We start from the raw sequence: 23,128 nt of genomic DNA, 5'->3' as shown, positions 1-23,128 counted from the left end.
GAACACAAATGGGAATCAGGCACGAGTGGCAAGATGAAGTTTGGAGACTCCTGGAGATCTAAAAGATAGGTCATTCATCCATCCCTACATGATTCCTGATCTATTAGGGTTCCTATCAGGGTTCCTGATTGCATGGGGCTCTGTGGATACCTTCAGGTCAACATAGTTACAACACCCTTTGTAGATTTTCCCCATTAACATGGGAATGTTGGGTGTGGATGGGGTGAGACTGGAGCACACATCCCTTGCTCCATCCATGCTTACAGGGAAGCCCTCTTTGGTGAACATCTGAAAAGGCTTAACTCAGCCTTCCCCAGCCTGGTGTCCTCCAGATATTTTAGACTACATCTCCCAGAATTCTTCACCATTGGTCCTGTTAGTTGGGGCTGATGGAAATTGAAATCTAAAACATCTGGATGGCACTGGGATGGGGAAGGCTGGCTCAATTCCTTTCCAGATATCGGTGTTGGAAGTGGGTAGCATGTTTTTACCCATGTACTTACAATGTTCCTTTTCTGCTATTCTAATCTCATGAATTAAATAGGGGTGGTGGTGGAATATTTTGCAAGAACTTCATGACATGCTGCCAGTTCTCCGTACCTGTCATTTCCTGCCAACTTCCACCACAGGAAGCTGCTTACCTGTGATCTCATTGTCTTAAAAAGATCCTGAACCCAAATGGGAATGTTGTGGGCTGATTTTCATATGCATGTTCTCACTTGATGACTGCTGCATTAAGTGAGGAGTTGCATGTGTGAATGACCACCATAGATCAGACACCAAAGACAGAACTTTCACAGTGATTCAAACGCAATCCTTTGCAGTGGATTGCAGTCCTTTGCAGTGGATTCAGACATTGTGCTGTAAGTCACCAAGAGCTAAGGAAATGAGAAGAGTCATGCTTGATCAGACCAAGGGTCCATATAGTCCAGCATTCTGTTCACACAGTGGCCAACCAGCTGCCTGAAGGAAACCCAGAAGCAGGACAGGAGTGCATCAGCACCCTCCCGCCCACGTTCCCCAGCAACTGGTGTACATAGGCATACTGCCTCTGATACTGGAGATAGCATAGAGTAGGGCTGTGTATCGCTTCAGTGCCAAATCCAAATACCAAAGTAAATTGGGGTGCTTCAGGGTTGTCTTGGTGAGATCCGAAGCAAATCAGACCAGCACAGAGGCAGTCCAAAGCAAAGTGGGTCACTGCTGAAGCACCTCAATCTGCCTTGGAGATTCGGAGCTATTCTGATGCCTTCTGAAGCCCAGACAGCCCATCTCTGAATGTATCAACTTGTGAAATATCAGGGAGGGGGAGAGGAGGAGGAGGGAGTGAGCTTTGGCAAATGGCAACTGTAGTTGCCAAATTAGGGCTGAACGTAACCCAGCAGTCTCCAATCAGTGACAGTTGTGGATCGGGGGCGGGGGGGGGATACTGTATATATTGGACATCAGTCTGAATTTGTTTCATTGCAAGAGAGAGAATGCTGGTTGGTTAGAGTTGGTTGTGAGAACTTAAAGGTAAAGGTAAAGGTGTCCCCAACCAGTCGTGTCCGACTCTAGGGTGCGGTGCTCATCCCCGTTTCTAAGCTGAAGAGCCAGCGCTGTCCGAAGACGCTTCCATGGTCATGTGGCCGGCATGACTGAACACCAAGGTGCACGGAACGCTGTTACCTTTCCCGCCGAAGCGGTACCTATTTATCTACTTGCAATTTCTTGCTTTCGAACTGCTAGGTTGGCAGAAGCTGGGACTGAAGACGGGAGCTCACTCCGTCACGCAGCACTTTGGTCTCGAACTGCTGACCTGCCGACCTTCCAGTCTGCAGTTCAGTGTCTTAACCACTAAGCCACCAAGTCCGTTAATTGGCTAGATCCCTCTGTGTGTGTGTGTGTGTGGGGGGGGGTGTATTGTACTGCAGCTTTGTCCTTCTTCTTTCCCACCCAGCCCTCCTCAATTCAGCTATTCCCTTCCTTCCTTTTCTTGATTATTTATTTAAAAAACCAAAAACGTCTTAAAAGTACTTTAGTTTCCTACTTTCCTTGCCTTGTTCTTTGGCTCCCCCCCCCCTTTCTGAATTATTCAACCATTCTTATCAGTTTTGCCTCTCTCTCTCTCTCTCCCTCTCTCTCTCTCTCTCTCCCCCCCCCTCTCCTTTATATATATAAAAAGATTTTTTAAAGTAGTTTAGCTTCCTTGCCTTGTTCTTTGGCTCACCCACCTTCTGAATTCAACTCTTTCTTCATAGTTTTCCCTGTCTTTCCTGCTAGATCCTTAAAAACAAATATCTATCAATCTATCACAAAATAAGTACTTTCCTTTTCTTGTTCTTGGTTCCCCCCCTTCTCAATTCCTGTACTCCTCCCCTTCCCATTTTTGAACTCTATATCTTTTCCCTAAAAAAAAAATTAAAAAAATTAAAAGCCCTTTGCTTGTATGTAGTTCTGGTTTTGCTTTTCTTTTGCTCTTGTGTGTCTGTGTGTCTCTCTGTATGTGCTTATGTTGTGATTAAGCAAACGGTGTGTGGCAAAGCACTACACACAAGTCCACATTTCAAAATACAGTGGGCACACTACACACATTAACATATATTATTTAAATGTAATATTACATTGTGTGGCACAGCAAGCCCAATATGACCCATCTTCGGGGTCTTGGAATAGGTACTGCCCATTGCCCAGATGTCATGCACTTCTGTGAAACCAGTGAAAAGTGATAGCTCTTTGCTTTGGGAGTTTTTGTTGAAAAAAAATTAGCACATAGCACAAAAACTACTCTGCCAGCCTGCCTGCCAGCCTGTTTTCCAAGGTAATGTGTATTCCATTCAGCCAAAGAGAGCTTGAGGTCATCCACTGTGAAGCTGAATAGAAAAGTAGTACTAGGGGAGAGGGGTTATTTGCACTTCAAAGAAACATTAGGTATAGTGACCTTTTCCTAATCACCACTTAAACACCTAACTTCTCTGAATATCCCTTGATGACCTTTGGTTTGAGTTTCTGAGAACACCACATTTTACCTGTGCCGAGCACAAAAAGTACTGGGCCAAACTGACTGAAATTTGGCAGGTGGAATAATCTCCATGGGGGCTGCCAAGTCCCCACATTTCATGTACAGATCATGAAAACAGAAAAGGCTATGGCCATTTCTGTTTTCCAATGCAAGTCAATGGGAAAACATCAAATCTGAATAATTCAGATTTCCAAATCTCGCTTCAGATGTGAATCCAAAGCAAAGCAGGTTGGGTCCGAATTGGCATCTGAAGTGAAGCAGGGCTGCATCGGAAGGTCTGAATCAGCATACGATGCAAAGCCGGGGGTCTGTGCACATCCCTAGCATACAGCCATCCGGACTAGGAGCCATTGAGAGCCTTCTCCTCCATGAGAAGCAGATGATGAGAAATCAACTGAGGTGCTGGTGAGCAAGGCTGGGCCAAGACATTTTGTTGCCTGAGTCAAAGAGCAAGCTGTGCAGGTGTTCATAGGCCTGGCAGTTGAATCTTATTTTAACAATGGCAATGGGACAATGCCCTCCTGAGAGGAGCAGATCAGCACAGTGTGAGCTGCATGGCCTATGCAGCTCCATCCTCCAACAGCTTGCCTCCTGCCCCCACCCCCATCTGACACCTGAAGCAGCCATCTCACTCTGCCTAATGGTAGGGCTGGCCCTGCTGGTGAGTGAACTGCACATTGGACTCCAGATTGGACTTCAGTTTGTTGAACTGATGGCATACTGTCATATTTCTTATTTCTGAGTGTTCCTCTCCCAACCTGATGTCATCTCTCCCATGACATCATTATGACCCCATATCACCTCGATACCCTTTGCCCTCACCGTATTGCTTCAATCCATTGGTCACGCTCTTCTGGCATGGCTGCAGAGATCTTGTAGGATTGGTGCTTGCCTTCAACCACCTTCCCATCCCCGTCTGTCTTGCAAGCTTTGATCTTCCGCCCTTTGCAGTTTGCATTGAAGAGCTCAAAACAATTCTGAGGGGAGAAAATGGGAGGGAATCCAAGACTGAGGATCAGCAAAACTGCAAGTTCCAATATCTGGGGTGTGTGTGTGTGTGTGTGTTGTACTTTAGGTTAAAAAACAGCAAAAGGCATCCTCTTTGATAGCTTCACATAGAAGCATGCTGAAATCCTATGTGAACCAGTGCAAGGATATTGGATTGAAGAACCGACTGTATGATCCTGGGAAATTTACTCCATCTCTTTTCCCTGTCTGTGCATTTATTCTACAATTTGTCTACACTGTGCACTTTTTGTAGGAGAGGATGTTATTTTATTTACTTGTTTTATTTACTTGAGGAATTTGTTCTTCATGGATTCCACTATGAACTAGGGATGGGTGAGGAATCTTTCACTTCACACCAAAATCACACTTCCCAAACCTATGCCCAAACTGGAATGCATTGATAAGGCAGTATTTGCATTTTCCTAAATTTTGTGATCAGTTGGCAAATCAAAACTGCACACAACAATGGGTCTGGTAGGGAAAATACATGTAAACATGCATACAATGGAGGGAAATGCACACAAAAATCTGTATATTGGGGAAAGTGCATAGAAAACCACATAATGTTAGGGAAGATTGCTTGCAAAAATGTGTATATTTTAAAAAGTGCATACAAAAATGTGTACATTTAGATGAATGTGCACAAAAATGCATACAAATTTTCGTGAAGATTTTTTTTTAAAAAAACTGTCGATTGATGCAGAAATGGAATAGTAAAAACTTAATGTAGGAAAAAAGAGAACATGAGTGGAATTGAACTTGATAGATTTTATCATTCCTACTATGAACTGATCTGATCTGCACTTCCTAGACTAATCTGCAGAATAAAATGTGAAGTTATCTATCAGATTTCACACACCCCAAATATTGCCACACCATACTTGGTGCAAAAAGTAATTTTAAAAAAGGTGTATTTTGAGAGAAAATATTTTTAATGCAGATTCTCAGAGAAAATGCATTCAAAAACTGACATGCAAATTTTGTTGCAGATTAAAACAAATCACAGATGAAACAGATTTATGATTAACCCATGCAAAAGTAATATGAATCAGAAATGGATTGATTCATCCATCCCTGCTTGTTATGTTTGTATCTCATCTTTCACTTGGATTGGGGCCACGGCATGCATGTAGGGGAGATTTCATCCCTTGCCTCCTAGCTGCTTGTTTTCCTAAATCCATCAAAGGGGCTAAGGCTAGGGTGCAGATCTTCTTTCAGCCCAAGGGACACATTCCATTTTGGAGATGGTCAGGGGGGGGGGGCAGCGCTGAAGGCCAAAGGGACATGGCCAAAATACTGAAAATGCCAGCATATTGGAGCTCACAGCACTTTCTGCCAGTAGGCATTTCAACCTTTTATGACTGGAGGCTGGTGGCTCTGATTTTGGTGGGGCTGTACATCCATTCTGGGTTTCAGTCAGAACCAGGCAGAACTCTAAAGGAGCCATCCAATGTGCTGAACCTACTTTTCAGATGGGGTTAAGCACCTTAGATGGCTCCTTTAGAGTTCTGGCTGGTTTTGACTGAAATGTGGAATGAAGTTACAGCCCCACCAAAATCAGAGCCACCAGCCACCACTGCCTCTTATAATGGCTGGGAAAATGGCAAAAAAGCCAGGGAACTGCCCAACTATTGGTGGTTGGGGGAAAGGGGTGTGGCTAGGGTTACGGCCTTCTGGGAAACCCCGGGGGACCAGATTGGGACTCTGAGAGGGCTGGATTTGGCCCATGGACCTGAGGTTCTGTACCCCTAGGTTAAGAAAGAAAGCCAATCCTGCATTGGTGTCGATATCACTAAATAAAGCTGAAATCAAGGGAGTCACACAGCAGCCAGACCTGTGTATCCCAGTCCTATTCACATTTACGTGGGAGTAAGTCCCACTGTACAATAAAGATTACTCTCAAGTAAGTGCGCAAAGGATTATGTTTGCAGCATTCATGTCAGCTTGGTAATGAAGGTGGCAGGCCAGCCAACAAGGGATCCTATTGCATCCCTAGTTGGCTGCCCAGCTGAAGAGCATTTCAATCCCAGCATCCTGGGCAAGGGATGCCTGCTCTGCTGCCTTCTCAGTGCTGCACAGCCAGATGAAATACAGAAAGTTGGACGATTTGATGACAGCATTGTAGGACAACTTAGCTGTGTCTTCCTTCTCTCCTCCTTCAGGGATTTCCAGGTGTATGGCACCATGTATAATTTGTGAACTCCCAAAAGAGGAATTATTATTATATCCCTCTCCTTTCTGTAAATAGTACTACTAAGCTATCAAGCCATCTGCTGAATTGATGCTTCCCTGGTCTCAGAGAAGAGCTATTGGTAGGAATCCTTTCTTCTGATCTGGCACCAGTCCCTACCCCCACCACCCAAGTCTAACTTCCAGCTGAGATCATCCTGACTGGTGCCGCTAAAGGGTGGGCTCCCTCAAGATGTTGATTAGACTTGACACCAATAACAAAGGGCTGACTCTCAAGTGTCTTTTTAAGACAGGTGTATTGCTCCCGCTTGATATCCATCTCTGAAGATACCTACATGTAAGAGTTACTGGTTTGTTTGTTTTTTTCCAGGTGCCTATTTCAAAGACTCCAGAAATGAGCTTTTGAGCTCTCCAGGTTAACTCTCTGCAAGAAAACTCATTCTCATATGTCCTTTAGGTGCATCTTAATTTCATATGTGGAATGGTTAGGATTTGTACAAATCCACCTGTCTGTTTTCCTAATTTGGGGGGGGGGAGCAGCCAGAAGCAAAGAGTGTGCAGAGCCAAGAGGGCTCTTCTCTGTGTGTGGGTCAGGGGGAAGGCAGTTTTTCCTTAAGGGAATTCCAGTCCACTTCCAGTTTTTGTTAAAAACCACGCACAGCATTATGTCTCTGGTCCTTTCCGTTTTGTAAATGGAGCAGGAGAGAGGCAGTATTCAAACCAGTTAGTTGTTCAGTAAAAAGCAAATCTGCTCCCACGTTCTAGTGTTCTGGTCAATGAGTACAAAGGCATAGAGATGACTGATAATAATTTATAACATACATGTACACACACAGAGACACACACACACGTTATAAACATTATTTACAGCGCAATCCAATGCATGCTTATTCAGAAGAAAATCCCACGGTGTTCAGCATACTCCCAGGTAATTGTGCATAGGGACTGAAGCCTTAAAAAATTAATAGCATAATCCTATACATGTCTACGCAGAAGTATGATCCATTGAGTTAAATAGGGCTTATTCCCAGGTACATGGATATAGGATTAGACTATCTGTGTTTTGGGGTTTTTTATGTTTTATGTCAATAGACAATGGACCCTTTGGTATACCCATTCCGCCCCCCCCCCCCACACACACACATTTCTGAATAAGTGGCTGAGGAGCACATTGGAGAGAAGGATAACTAGGTTGCTAAATTTCATTCTATCCACTTCCTTTTTTCTTGGAGTCTTTGGAACTTCCACCAACATGGTTGCCAGCTTTGAACTTCAAAAACATTGGTGCTTGGGTGGTGGGGTCAAAGGTAGAGTCAAGGCAGGATAAGGAGAGTTCAGGCAGAACCTGGGGAAATCTGGTGGGTGAGAGGTGGACTCTGTTCGGTCACAGGAAGAGCCTGACAGAACCTGCTAAGTCATGTGACGAAGTTTGTCAGAACCTGGATTTGGCTGGCTTTTCAAACCCCAGTAAAAATAACCTATATTGTAATTTCAATTCAATGATTCTTAATGCCGTTTTTATGTAGCCAAAACTGAGCCATGCACAAGCGGAAGGTATCAGCAGACCCAAGGTAATCCTGACTTTGCAGAAGTACAAAAAATGTTTAGGAATTTTTTAATTTTTTTTTGAGGGACCCATATACTAAAATAGCGAACTTGTTTTCCAAGTGCCAAACCTCACGTAGACAAAATGACACCATCTGTGCCTAAGAGAGAGACAGATACTGTCAGGCTTGGGGAAAACCCAAGGTTTGGGGAAAACCCAAGGTTTGGAGAAGTACAAGGAAACAACATTCGAGAACAAAACAACAAGCCACTACTAGGGGAACCTCCACCAGATCAGTTCAATAAGAACTGAGCCATGGTGTGGTGGTAAATAATGAGGTGCAGGTGCTCATCGTGACAATCCCCACAGCCACGCTATGAAGGAGGGTCCAAAAATGCAGGCCGCCGTGTTGCTCCATATCAACAAACCAGTTCTAGCATTTTTCATCTCCACCAGAAGCAGGTCTTTTATAGAGCGAATGGGTCTTAATTGCCCATTCAAGATCCAGCCACCCCAGAATGCTTTGCATTTCAACAAGGAACAACAATATATTAGTGCCTGGAAAAATCTTTTCTTCCCAGCAGTTATGAGGACTGCAGCTCAATGCAGAGGGAACAGGGAAGTCTGAGGGAGGTGGTGGGTGACGTCAGCATCCCTGCTAGTAAAAGAGTGCTGGTGCTGAATCCCTGTGGGTCCTGGCTCCACTACCCCACTGGGACTGCGGATGCCCAGTAGGCATGGAATGCTGACTGACTGTTGGGGAATAAACAGAAAACCAGGTGCGGGTGGGGGAATGGAATAATATCCTGGAAAAGGCATAGCTGGCTGGTTGGAATCCTGAACAGGAGCACTCCATACTACAGGATTTTGTTGCAGGTTCTACTAGTACTGTCTAGGTCACAATCTGAATCAGCAGTCCCTAGAACTAAACCAGAGGCCTTGTCAGCTTGAGCATTCATGCTGTAGCTAATCTACTGAACTGGGGAAGAGGAAACAGTCTTCCTTGGGGCCAAGAAAAGGGAGCAAGGAAGATCTTGTTAAAACTGGGAATGACCCAGGCTAGATCTCCACTAATGCTTTTATTGGTATTGAAGTGCACTACTAACTGTTAGGGCACATTAGGCATTCCATATACCGCTTTTCTAGAGTTATTTCCAGGTTTTTATTCCACCTTATCCAAAATACCACAACAGATATCATTGTGCAAGAGTATAAATTGTGCAAGAGGGACATAGTGTCACCATGACGAGATTGTATCGATGTGACACGAGGTATAGATCTGGCCCCACATATCACACTATTCGTGGCAGCAACTTACTGGTTTCTTTGGGTCATCTACTTTCCGAACAGATAGATTTTCCAGTGGAATAATCCCCAGAGGCTCTTTGTCCTAGAAAACAATGCAAATCAGAGATGGTTTAGCTTTCAAGTGTGCACGTAATACCACTGAAGTGAGTGGTAAGAGCTCCCTAGGTGACACCCCACCGAGACCGGGCAATGAAAGTAGGGATGTGCGAACTCACCCCCATCTGGTTCTCCGGACACCCGCCCAGCCCCTGCCCCTGCTCCTGCTCACCAGTCCCTGGACTGTGCTCGAGCCCCTCCCACACTTGGCGAGCAGCCCACACTCACCCCAGCAGCCTCGTCAAGCTCTGCAGTTGCCTTTTTGGGGAAAAATAAAATGGCAATTGCAAAAATGCACACGTTGTCATATGCACGAAAATGCACATTTTGCAAAAGCACTTATTTGTGTGTGTGGAATGCACATTTTTTCAAAAATGCGCATTTCCATGCATACTCAAATATGCACATTCGCAAAATGTGCATTTTCGCATGCGTGCAAATATTTTTGTGATCGCCATTTTATTTTTCAAAAACCAATGATGGTGAAGCTCGATGAGGCTGCTGGGGTGAGTGCAGGCCATTCGCCAAGCACAGGCAAGGGGTGAGCAGGGGGAGGGGCTCAGCAAGTGGGGCTCGGGGGTGCGGGCAGGGCCGGTTCCACCTGGATTTCCAGACTGAATTGGGTTCCCTAAATGGAAGAGATCCTTCCCAGTTCCCTGTATCCATGCCAGTTCAGCAGTAAGACAGAAACACCTGCGATAGGTAAGCCATGAAATGTACTCTATGGCTAGGATGGGCAGCCATGGGGATATGTTGAAAATTATTTCCTACAAGTTTGGAATGGCAAGCAGGATCACAATTTTTGACACAGCTTGGGACATGGAAAGGGGTCAGGAAGAAAATGCATTCCAAAGAGGTATCCAAAGATGGTGACCCTTCCATCACAGAGCCATTGAGATTGCCACTGAGCAGCAGATGCAGTCAGGAGAAATGCCACATGCCATCTCACTATGAACTGGAATCTCTGCCTTGATGTCATCAAGAATGTTGCATCATTCCATGCTGAGTCCAGGCAACAGGTTCCCCCCATCCCCAAAACAGCATACTGATATCTAGGGTAGCCACTTATGCATCACCAAAAAAGAGGAAATAAATCCCCACTCCCAAAAAAGGACAAAAGAGGACACATATTTGCATATGCTAATTGATATGCAAATCAAGGCACACATTTGCATAACATTTGCATGTGCTAATTGATATGAATGCATGCAAACTGAAAGATAATTACTATAATTTAAAGAGAAATACAACATGCCACACCATAGTGGGGAAGACGGAAGACTGACCAGGCGACCTGTGTGCCTGCTGCTCAATCTACTGTCCAGGTGCTGAGTGTGAATGGGCAACTTGAAGGCCCCTGCTTCTCCCTTCTTCTCTTTTTTTAATCTTTAAACCAGACTTGGGTTGGCCAGCCCTTCAGTGAGAGGACACCTTCAAATAGGGGTCTGTCTTCTGAAAGCCCTTTGAGTACAGAGGGACACTTTCAAATAGAGGACTGTCCTCTCTAAAATAGGACACCTGGCCATTTACTGATCTCTTACTTCCACAATCCATAATATATTCTCCTTAGGGATGTTGGAGAAGTCTGCAATGGAACCAAATGAGTTCAGAGTTTGATTAATCTGACCAGCAGATTCCACAGCAGGCCAGCTTCTCCCCTGTCTGGCAGATTCTGCCGACGTGGGGATCGGTTTTCTAACTTTCCCAATTTTGTGCAAATTTCATCATAAAAAAATGCAATTTAAAAAAACGGCCAAAGATGCACATTCCACACAAGCTAAAGCGCAGACATGCACATTTTGGGGAAATTTGCACATTGTCGCATGTGCAAATTCGGGGGGAGGAATCCGATTCCATCAATGGGCAGGCTGCGGAATGAAAAGTGCCCGACAATCTGCAAAACACAGATGGAATGGATTTTACATAATCCATCCATCCATCCATCCCTAGTTCTCCTGATTAGTCTGCCAAGCATGGGGGAGCATTAGGGAGGGTGATCAGAGGTCCTGCCAGATCAGAGGCGATTCAAAGGGCTCGCTCTCCCCAGGGGAGGCACCCACTGCCTGGGCACAGAAAGATGTTGAGTTTGGGTAGCAGGCACTGCCCCATTCCCCAATGTCTTTATCATTTCCAGTCTTTCCAGCGCCCAGAGATTTTGGAGTTTAGTAGTGGCTCGGCCATGTTTCAGGCTGGATGCAGCTGGGTTAGCTCAGTGGGCCCATTCAAGGTTTCATTCATGGGCCTCCTCAGGTAGCTCTCTGACCTGCCTGGATTCTAGTGCTAGCCATGAAGTTGAACATGATACTCGTTCTTTGAGATAAGTTGTGTTTCAGTGGAGCACACAGCTCTTACCGTGGTATATTCAAAATAGTACAGGCAGTTATCTGTCAAAATGAACCAACGACGTTTCCAGGTCTTCACTCTGCCTCCTAGAGCAAAAAGAATCAATCATAATGTGTTAGCCCATGAGCGCACACACACACACACACAAATATATAAGGCACACCAAGTTTGGATTAATCATTAAGCTATAAGAGCCAGTGTGGTGTAGTGGTGAGAGTGTTGGACTGGGAGCTGGGAGATCTGGGTTCTATTCCCCACTTGACCATGAAGCTCACCGGGTGACTGTTGGCCAGTCACTGACTCTCAGCATAACCTACCTCACAGGATTGTTGTTAGGATAAAATGGGGAAGAGGGGGACCGTGTAAGCTGCCTTGGGTTCCTTGCAAGAGGAAAAAGGACGGGATGCAAATCTAATAATAATAAATTTTGCCATAGGCTAGGGTTAGAATTTGTTCTAAAACACTTTAGAACCAGACGTTGGATTGTTTATTAAATAGCAGTGAAACAATGCATCACCAGCTTCCCAGCTATGGAGAAATCTAACATTTAATACTCGTGTTGTGCAGTTAATTTCATTGTAGACTTTCTGTGGTAATATATTTTGTCTAGCACGTTGGCTTAGGGCAGGGGTAGAGAACCTGGTGCCCTCCAGATATTTTGGACTACAACGTCCACAATCCCTTACCATTGGCCATGCTAGCTGAGACTTATGGAAATTGAAGTCCAAAACATCTGAAGGGCACCAAGTCAACTACTCCTGGCTTAGGGGAATGTGGGTTTTAGAACTTGCCACTTTTCTCATATTGAAATGGGTTGTTTCAATTCATTGATATTTCAGCAAAATAAATAAGAACGTCTTGCGAACCGCCCAAAAATGCTTTTTCCAAAAGCAGATGCAAAAGTTTGAAAGGTGTCCCATGCTGTGTTTGTTTGTTTGTTTGTTTTTATGGGACGGGGAGGCAGACTCAGAGATCAACAGTGCAATCCTATATAAGTCTAATCAGAAATAAGCCCCACTGAGCTCAATGGGACTTGCTCCAAAGGACATGTGCTGATGAATTAGAGAAACAAATCAGTGTAACAAAGTGTGTGTAGTTTCAATAGGAACATTTATCTTCAAATGACTGAGCCAATTGCTCACTGGGCAGCCTCTGGCAAGTTATTATCCCTTAATCTAGCCCAAACATCTCCAGCCTTGTGCCCTCCAGATGTCTGAGACTACAGGTCCCATCAGTCCCAGCTAGTGTGGCCTATGATGGGAGTTGGCATCCAAAACATGTGGAGGGTGCCAGGTTGGGCAAGGCTGACCTAACTCATCTTGCAGGGTTTTGAGGACAAACAAAGGGATATTCTAAAGATATATTGCACCATCCTCGGCAGCTTGGACTCTAAGGTCCCTGTCTCACTTGATCCAGTTGCCAGTGCTCTAATAATCTTTCCCAGCAACACTCTCCATCTCTCCCTTGCCCCAAGCAGCACACATACAAAGAACCAGGCTGGCTGAGGGCAGAGGGCTAAGTTACGCATTCCTCTTCATGCTAGCTGATGGCAGCCTGTGCATTCAGAAGAGGGAATCTCTAGGGGATACATAGCACAGTGAACACCAGGGGTCACTGTCACCCCACCACACAGCCTGGCTGCTGCTGCTGCTGCTGGGGCAGTCCTCAGCTAATTAGAAGACTTTGCCGGTTTCCTTGAGAGGGGGTTGACTTTGGGTGGAGAGCAGCTGCGAGGTTTTCAGCAGCAGCATACAAAATGAATGCATTACCTAGTTTAAGGAGCCAGCCTTCCCGACTGGGGTTGAAGAAAGTGTGGGTGAGGTCATTTCCATCATCCTCTGGGATGGAGAATGGCTCATTCTTGATGCTGTCGAACAAATTCTGCCTCGGAAAAAGAAGGGGAGGAAGAAAAGGACAATCCTGAAGTGCGCCAACATGCATCTCTTCATAGGAACATAGCAAGCTGTTTTATACCAGGTCTGTCTGTCAAGCCCAGTATTGCCCACTGTGACTGGTGCTAGGCCTGCCTGCAGTCTCGCATTCCTCTCAGATTAATTTCACAGGAACAACATGGGAATAACCTGTGGTCTATACCTACGCTAGAAATGTAATGAAGAATAAATAAAATAACATAAATGTTCCAATATGCAGAGACAGACAGACAGACAGACACTATCTTGCTTGAGCACACATCCTGATGGAAATGGACAACTGGAAATTTACCCACATGATAGTTACAGCCCTGCACGGTCCAATCTAACTGAAGTACAGAGAAATACAAAAGACTGTGGCCCAGAGAAATGGTGCTCAGAGCAAGGCAATTTAGGCTTGGCCACACTTGTAGCAGAATGAGATGGCAACAAAGCAGTTAGAATAGAATCATATATATATTTTTCATAATTCCGTGTGTAAAAAGCCTGCAACACATATAAAAACCAGCACAGAAAAAATAGGGTAATTTAGCACCTCTCTCATTTTCTCCTTGAAGGGAGCTTGTCTTTCTTTCTTTCTTTCTTTCTTTCTTTCTTTCTTTCTTTCTTTCTTGTTTACATGGGGTCCCCTACATGTACTCTGAATTAATACAGCCCATTCCACCACTTGAGGAGCCTAGTGTAGCATTCTGTTGTATGTGGAAATCCAGTTTTTGTCCCTTTCTTTGGTTACAGAGAAAAGCTTGAAATGACTGGGAAGGGATTTTGACAGCACATCAGAAACCAGGGCATGGTTAGGAAGGGCTTCCAGTAGTCTTTTGAGCATGGTTGCTTCCATACTGAAGCCCTTTAGCACTGCTGAGAAATAAAAGTTGAGTTTCCACTCAAGAATTATATTGTGCTGTATTATCCAGCAACGCCCTTCTCTGTGGCCAAGATCCTTCCAAATGATTTACTCAATAAGTTCCATTCCGCAAAGATGCTTAATTAAAGGCTTCCTGCTTGCAGGTTTGGCCCATTTTATTGCTTCCTGTTAAGCTCAGGATTACTAATAAATAACCTCTTAGTTGCCCCTTGGATTGCCTTTATTAATTGCCACTTGTACATTTTTGTTCCCATGAGGAGTGGGTATGGGGGGGGGAATTAATGATTTCTTCTCATAACTTTTTTCTTTTCATTTCTATATAACAAAACAGCACTGTTTGTTTGTTTTTCTATGCTACAATGAAAAGAAAGAAGTTATAGGCGGAAATAGATAATTAAAGCACTCCCCGTCCATCATAAACTGTTAAGAAGGGGAATTTGTAGAGAATACTCAAGGGCCAATTAAGAGGCTGTTCATTAGTAATCCTATGCTCAACAGGAAGCAATAAGATGAGCTGGACCTGCAAGGAGGAAGCTTTTAATTAAAGGCACAGAAGTCCTGATTAGCCTCAATAGCTCTTTCTTTGCCTGAACTGAGCAGGCTGGCACTGCCATTGCACTATAAAATTTTAAATAGCTCCAAACCAGTTCAGAAAAATGACAGGAGTTCAATACAGAAAGTACTGGAATGCATCAATCTGTCAAATATATCATTTCGATTTTCTGTAAAAGTGAGTGGGCAAAGGATAACTCTTCCAGAGAAAGGGGCTACGTAAAGCAAACCAGATTTCAGCACCCACCACAGTCTCTCCTCCATCCTATGGCTACTTGTCTTTGGTACCCCATTTCCTTCCACAAAGCAATTTTCTCCTCCCATTCCTTTTCTCTTCCCCTCAGTCATACCAAACTCAATTTTTGGTCTCCAAATAAATTATATGAAATAAAAACATATGCAAATCTCTTTTAGTTTTCATAACTTATTCTACGATCAGGAAGTGGGTTTCTTTTATATGGCACTTCTGTAATGCTGAAAGCACAAAAAGTCCTCATTATGTACATGTGACTCACTGATACGCTTGTTGGTTTTGGTTTTTCCTGGATGCTTATCCAGTAAATCAATGACATTGGGCCTACTGGAATATGATGTCACATATTACATAAGGTTCCTGCAACTTCCTCCAAACTGCCAAGAGCAGAAAAGCCTGGTATTGCACGCAAAGGGTAACTCAGTGCTTCCTGAACAAAATCAGAGTTGCATCCTGAGTGATGGTTTGGTTTGGGAGAATGTTTGATCACTGATGTTGAATTTGAAAGAAGTTCAGCATTCTTACAGAAAATTCCTGTGGCTGTGCTGTGCAGCATAAATCACAGGTGCTGTGAAGCCCTCTCTGGAAGTCTGAGCCCTGCTTTGACCAAAGTGAAACCCTGTATAGGAGCTGGTATTCCTTGTTGCCTTGTTACATCATGTAGCTGCATGTCTCCAATAGCAAGGAATACAGACATTGCTAGTATATATAAAGGTGACCACCATTTTGTGACAGACTTCCCATGCCTTTAATGGTTGAATACAGATGAAAAGAAGGTGCATTCATTTCATTGGAAGGCAAAAATGCTTTAGAGAGCTGAATCTGTAAAGTATTAGATACATCCCCTTTTTGTGCTATATAGCACTAGGGAACTCAGGTTTGGGGCTGGCTGCCAGTCCTGACCCTGAACATTTTATAACCACAGAGTGAGTGAGTAGGTAGATGGTGTTCTGGAGAGTGGGAAAAGGTTCAGTGGGAAGGAAAGGACAAAGGAAAAGCTTCCTTTGTCCTTTCCTTCCCACTGATCCACCCCTGCATAGTGTCGGGGGAATATATATATATATATATATATATATATATATATATATACACACATACACACACACACACACACACACATTTATATCCTGCCTTTTTTCCTCTTGCAAGGACCCAAGGTGGCATACATTATCCTCCTCCTCCTCTCCATTTTATCCTCACAACAACCACCCTGTGAGGTAGGTTGGGCTCACAGTCTGTGACTGGAAATCACCCAGTGAGCTTCCATGGCCGAGTAGAGACTAGAACCCAGATCTCTCAGCTCCCAGTCCAACACTCTCACCACCGCACTACACTGGCTCACGTATATAATCCTCTTGGCTCATATCCTCCCACAACCCTCTTTCCCCTTCCAGGATATTGTTAGAGATTTGAGCAGACCAATCCCCTTTTCTTCTCCCCCACCTCCAGTTGCCTTTCCCCCTCAACTGATACCTTAACATTCTGTAGTTCACAGGTCCTTGTCAGGCTATTTGGAGGATTTAAAGTGTTTCCCTTTTCTTTTAATTTGCAAATTTAGATACATCTGCTAGGGAGCCCCTCCTAAGTATGTACCACTACTTTATTTTGGGGTGACCCCTTTTCACTCCTAATCTAATAGGCACTCAACCTCCTGAGTTTGCTATTAGAGGTAATTATATATAAAATATAATGTATAAATTAACCAGTAACGGTGTAATTCTAGTAATACATAGTACGTATTTGTGAACGATACCATGTATACTATGTGCATATGACAATAATCACATATAATCAGATAAGTAACTCTATCTACATTCTTCGAGGAGACTCCATTGAGTTGGTGTCCGTCTTGCAGAAAACTTGAGCTCCTTCAGTGCTAAAAGGCATAGCTGATATCCCTAGTGCAAGAGGAAGAATGATTCTGGATGTTCTCTGAAGCTTTGGTAGAATTTGCTTGGGAAATAAAATTGGATGTTGACTACACATTAGTATTGTGCCTTTTCTCTAAATTCATCATCTCCGGGAGAATTCACTCATCTATGGCTCGTTATTAAGGTGTGATTCCAAAACAGTCCTATTGCGGAATTAAGTGGGGAACGTGAGAAGGCGTGTGATAGACACACAATTATTATGGAGTCTATGATAACAGGGTGCTTCAAGCAGCCACACATCCATGTTTATTGAAGGTGTGACAGGATAGCATCTGTAAGCTGCACACTTCCCTACTACATCTGCTAGCTGTGCCCTCCACTGAACTCTGTATCCCTGCACATACAGAGCTATAAACCTGATGGGCTAGGGTTCATGTTCATGTGGAGGAGGCCTACACATGTACATCTGTAGTATGCACATGGGGTCCCTTCACACTTCTGTCAAACACATGGCTGGTGGAGGACATGGCAGGAGAGCACCTTGAGTGTGGCCAGTGGCCATGATCCCACTCCCCTTCCACATGTTTGGTAAATGCATGGGGCTGTGGTTGATTGAACATGCCTAACCAAACCTATGGATTTTAGAAGACTAATGGAAGTATTTTGTGATTATTTGCATGCACACCTAGCACATTTTGTATATTTTGCTGGTGTGTAATGTATTTTAAATGTGATTCCATTTTTACTTGTTTTACCAATTGTGTGCATTTACAAATAAATAAAAATCCAGCTCCTTCTGGTGCTTCCTTTCCAATAAATTAGTGGACCTTCTTTGGATCTGTATTGATTTATAGGTTCACAGTGTCTTGTTTTGTTTAACAGTTGGATACTATTTACAAATCCAACAGGTGAAACTCCCCCTCCACTTCATAAGCATGTTTGGGAAACTGCTCCTATTGGATTTCTGAATGGCACACAGCTGTAAAATGCACAGGAATCCTGCCATCAAAGCAGAAATAGACTACAGCTGTTAAATATTTTGATGATATTAGCTTTAGTCTGCAGCCATAATTAGTTTGTCTAAGGTTTTTGTTCTGCCTTTCTTATACAGATTTCCTATAGTTCACAGTTTCTGTCTATACTTCCCCTCTCACTTCCTGCCACAATGCAGCTTGAAGCCCCACAGAAATACTTGTAGTTCTCAAGTCCTTTCCATAACAAAAGGAGGAAAATCTGAGTGCCAGTCAGTATACCTGGTGGGAAATACCCCACAATTAGTCCTCTCCCTTATGAGTGGTAGAACCAGTGGCTTCATTTCTCTTCTCCCAGTAGCTCACTTTAGGAGCACTTATTCCTGGGTCTCCTGTATAATATGGCCAGAACCACGTAGCATGGATGAATAACTGTAAATTCAGCCATTTTTAAAGAGGTTCTTTCTCTCTTGACTTCCAACAAGCAGGTTAAAGGGAAACTCATGACACCTTCTTACCCTCAGGAGCAGTTCATGAAGGTCCCCTCCATCATTGATGCCTCTGTTCATGGACACAAATCTCTCAAATGGGGGTTTGTCTTTTACATTTGGATTGTGCAGGCTGGTGTTCAACATTATGACAGAGAAAGACAGGACATAGCAGGTGTCTGCAAATAACAAACAGGTGGGTAAGTCCCTGATGAAATCTTTGGTTTCTAGAAGGTAGACAGGGTGGGTCCAGAAGAATGCTATCCAGTGAGGATCCCTAGAGCCCTGGAGACTTACCTTGAACAATACCCCAGGGATTGAATTCTGGAGCATTTGGGGGGAAATGAATGGCTGCTGCCACAAAAATATTGCAGGCCACCAAGTTTTTGTAGCAGCTGCCATTTCCCTCCCCCCACTACCACAGATGTTGAGTCAACATCCAGGGCATTGTTGAAAAACGATGGTGGCCACCAGGAGTTAGTAAGCTTTAAAAAAAACAAAAAAAGAGGGCCCAAGGCAAGCATCAGTAGGGGGCTCTGATGGGAGATGGGACCCTGGCAGCAGCCCAATGATGCCAAGCACTGGCATCATCCCTGCTGGTAGATGAAACAAGTGTGTCAAGGCTGGGACCTGGGTATTTGAAGGAGCAATGTGTCCATGTGTTGAGATCATCTTAAGAGGCCCTACTTTGGGTACCCCCATTGTCTGAAATGTGGTGGGAGTGGATCAAGGAGAGGACCTTTCAATAGTGGTGTCCCATCTCTGGAATCCTCCCCCCAGGAAGGTTCACCTGGTAATTTCTTAGATGTCTTGTATGTGCTAGGCAAAGAGCTTTATATTTTCTTAGGCCATTCAATCTTTTTAACTCCTTTATTTTAATATTGGGTTATTGTTATGCAGCTTTTACCGCAGCTCTTACCCCGTTCTGTTGTTCTTTTGTTGATTTGTGTATTGGTTTTCATCATCTTTGCTGCCCCAACAACAACACAATGTGTTGAAGGTGGGGGATTTCTTTTTTAATCAATCAATAAATAGCCAGATCTCTAGCAAGGAAGCTTGCAGGGGGGACATCTTGATAAGCTTAGAAAAGACTCTGTGTGGATGGGTGCAATTTAGGATGAATTTGCGTACTAAGGTCAGTTTTCATATTCAGCTGTTATTTCCTGTGATTAAACCTAAAAAAACCAAACCAACCAACCAAGCTTTTCATGTAGTAGTAAGAAATAGGGATGGATGAACCCACCCCCATCTGGTATTAGTGGGTGCCCGCTGAAGTGCTGCCCCTGCTTGAGCCCCCTCTGGACCCCCATGAGGTCTCTGAGACACCCACACTCACCCTAGGCTCCGTCTGCAAGTGCCTGCCATTTTGCCGCACTTATCTTTGCAGAAAAAAGGAGGTCCTTAAAAATGTGCTTTAAATATGTACACGTTTGGGCTGGGAAAGCTTGATACACACAATATGAGAGGCATATGGGCCATTTATGCCTCTAATATTGCATAGATCAGCCTTTCCCAGCCCGAATTTGTGCATATTTAAAGCACATTTTTAATGACCTCCTTTTTTCTGTAAAAATAAGCTTGGCAAAATGGCAGGTGCTCATGGACTGTTCCCAGTGAAAGCAGGGAAAGTCTGGGAGGGGGCAAATGGGGACAAGCGAGGCTAGAGGCTTCAAGGGCGCGGTCCGGGGGCACGGGTGTGGGGGATCCTGACAGACTCCTGGACCCAGTCAGACATCCACACCATCCCTAGTAAGAAACAACATATGAATAGAAATGCCTGCAGCTAGGAGTGGCCACAGTGGGAGTAGGTGAAGGAAGGAAGAAGGATGGGGCAGGGATGGGGGGATGTTCGTTCTAGTTGTGTTCCTGCTAGCATGAGAGCAGTGTCTGGTGTGAGAGAGGGAGGAGCAGAGTGACCTAATGGCTACTAGGGATTGTTCGGCTCACATTTTAATGCAAACCTCCCTAATTTGCACTTCCTGAACAAATACGTGAATTCTTTTGGTATTCACACTTCAAATACCCTTGAATACCTTTGATATTCACACATCTCTATTAGTGATGCAGTTCTCAAGCCAAGAAATGCATACAAAAATATGTATATTATGGAAGTGTGCACACAAAAATGCATATAAAATAACATATAAATATAATGCATATAAATAACATAAGCAAAAATGTATCCATTTAACAATACAGTATACCAGGGAAAATTGTATTGGAAATGTGCATGAAAATGCATACAAATTTTCATGCAGACTTTTTTTAAAAAAAAATCACAAACTGATGTAGAAATGAGACAGAATAACCTGAAGACAGGAAAGATGAGAAACTGAAATTAGGGATGTCTCAGGCACCCATTTTGGTCTCCAAATTTGAGGGACTGCTGGCGCCCACTGGCGCCCGCTCCAGCCAAACTGTGCCCGCCGAACTCCCCCCTGCTCGCTGGCCCTCTGGGCTGCAGTTGAGCACCCCTTCCATGCTCAATGAGCAGCCCGCAACTTACCCGGGCCTGTTCGTCTCTGTGCTGATCACCATGTTTTTTTAAAAAATGGCGATCGGCAGCACTTGCCCATAGAGTTATTAGCAAAATGGATCTGTAAACTAGAGTCTATGGGCGATTCACAGTGCTTTTTGCATATAAGTCTCTGTGCCCACATAGACATATATGCAAAAAGCACTGTGAATCACCCATCACCGATCGCCATTTTGTTTTAAACATGGAGATCGGCACAGAGACGAACAGGCCCAGGTAAGTTGAGGGCTGCTCATCGAGCACGGAGTGGGTGCTCAACTGCAGTCCGGAGGGCCAGTGAGCAGGGGAAAGCTCGGGGACGCCCGGAGAACCCGAACTGGGATGTGTTCTCACATCCCTAACTGAAATTGACACATTCCATCCACAGTTCCATCCCTAGTAATTGACAAATTCTATCTCTCGGGATGTTCGAGGAATTTGATCTTTGCGAATTGTGATTTGTGAATTGTGACCTGATCTGCACCTCTTGGACTAATGTGCAAGTCGGAAGGTACTTATCCTTTGGATTTTGTACTTCTCTGAATTTTTCAATGCAGTTTTCAACTCAAAACACCTACCAAAATTGATATTTTAGGAAAGATATATTTAGAATTATGTATTTTTGGATGAGAAAATACATTGAAAAATACATATTTAAATACTATTTCTTTATGGATTTTTATGCAGATTTTTTTCTTAAAAAACCTTGATGTGTTAATGCAGAAACAAGATGGAACAGAGTTATGATTATGAATGAACACATGCCAAATTGACACAGACCAGAAACAGACCGATCTATACGCTTGTGCTACTAGGACTAGCCCATGCTTCATTTTGGCAGAGTCCTCCACAAATGTTTCCCCACATCCTTTCCCACAGCTACCTGTTGACTTGAAAACTCCTGGGTTGCACTGACAATACCAGTTGGCAAAGGCCTCCATCATACGGTCAATTTTCTGTGCCTCCCCAGGCAAACGGAAACTCCACAGGAACTGCCTGTGAATGAAACCATGACATCGGATTCTTCTAATGGTCATAAGATTAGTCCTTCCACATGAATGGGACACCCTTCCCCCTTCACAGGAAGCAGAAAAAGATACCATTCCTGGAAATCATTTTTTTTCTTCAAAGCACATGGCTTGTGATTAATCTGCACGGATCTTTACATTCAATAGATTAGATTAAATTTGCTTAGAGTCATACAAGGAACCAGAACTAGAATCCTACATGGAGTCGAATTGTGGAGTTTGCAGGATCCCCACATATTGTTTGGCACATATGATACTGCAAACGTAGGGATGGATCAACTTATTGGGTACCCAAGAGAGCTTCGGCTATTGGGCGGTATAGAAATAAATACATACATACATACATACATACCAAGCCACACCGTGAGCTGGACCCCTGCTGGCCAGCCAGCCCTGCTCACCATGTGCAGCAAGCCACTGGGTGGTCTGCAGGCACTCTGCGAGCAGCCTCACAAGCCCTCACCAAGCTGCCATTTTACGTAAAAATGGCAGCTCAGCCTTTTCCGTAAATCCTAATTTGTGCATGCAGTGGCCATAAAGCAGTCATTTACGTCTGCCATTTGCACAAATGGGAATTTACGATAAAGGCCAAACAGCCATTTTGTGGCTTAGAAAGGGATCATGCATTAAGCAGCTCTAGCCAGAACATATTAGACAACCAGTGCTTCTTCCTTGCAATATTCCTCTGCCATCACTCTTCCCCAAGTCACGGGAATGGTAGGGATGGACGAAAGGGACTTACCTGACTTTGGCCGCCCCATCTACCCGGCCACAAAAAAAAAAAGTAAAACAAAAAACAAAAAACACACACCCGTGATAGGCTACGTAACGATTTATGTAGCCTATCACGGCTAGATTCCCAAAGTCAGCCGTGATAGGCTATGTAAATCATCACGTAGCCTATCATGGGTGACTTAAAAAAAAAAAAAAGTGCGTACGGAAATGGTGGCTCCCATGGGGACCGCCATTTGCGTTCTTTATTTTGGCACGTCTAGTCTACGTAAAGATTTACGTAGTCTACGGCGAAAATAAGGGCAACGCAAATAGCGTTCCCTTATTTTCGCCGTAGTCTACATAAATCTTTACGTAGACTAGACATGCCAAAATAAGGAACGCAAATGGCGGCGCCCCATGGGTGCCGCCATTTGCGTATGCGCTTTTT

At 44.1% G+C, this 23,128-nt stretch overlaps 1 protein-coding gene across 2 annotated transcripts in view; it reads right to left on the bottom strand.

Annotated features, from left to right (window-relative positions):
- The window catches only part of CYTH4 (cytohesin 4), a 54,342-nt gene that overhangs the window by 2,930 nt on the left and 28,284 nt on the right, over positions 1 to 23,128 (bottom strand). For both annotated transcript variants that reach the window (XM_084809747.1, XM_084809746.1), the window contains exons 7-12: positions 21,822 to 21,934; positions 18,454 to 18,602; positions 13,262 to 13,373; positions 11,502 to 11,578; positions 9,064 to 9,135; positions 3,824 to 3,978 (exon numbers count right to left, since the gene is read on the bottom strand). In XM_084809747.1, coding sequence (XP_084665873.1) covers positions 3,824 to 3,978; positions 9,064 to 9,135; positions 11,502 to 11,578; positions 13,262 to 13,373; positions 18,454 to 18,602; positions 21,822 to 21,934 — 678 coding nt within the window. The remainder of the gene's footprint in view (positions 1 to 3,823; positions 3,979 to 9,063; positions 9,136 to 11,501; positions 11,579 to 13,261; positions 13,374 to 18,453; positions 18,603 to 21,821; positions 21,935 to 23,128) is intronic.

Source organism: Heloderma suspectum, chromosome 7 (assembly GCF_057233095.1).
Source record: "Heloderma suspectum isolate Gila_16-S chromosome 7, 16-S_ref, whole genome shotgun sequence".
NCBI classification, from domain to species: Eukaryota; Metazoa; Chordata; class Lepidosauria; order Squamata; family Helodermatidae; genus Heloderma; species Heloderma suspectum.
The sequence above is the reverse complement of the archived record's forward strand: the minus strand, read 5'-3'. Positions and strand labels throughout refer to the sequence as shown.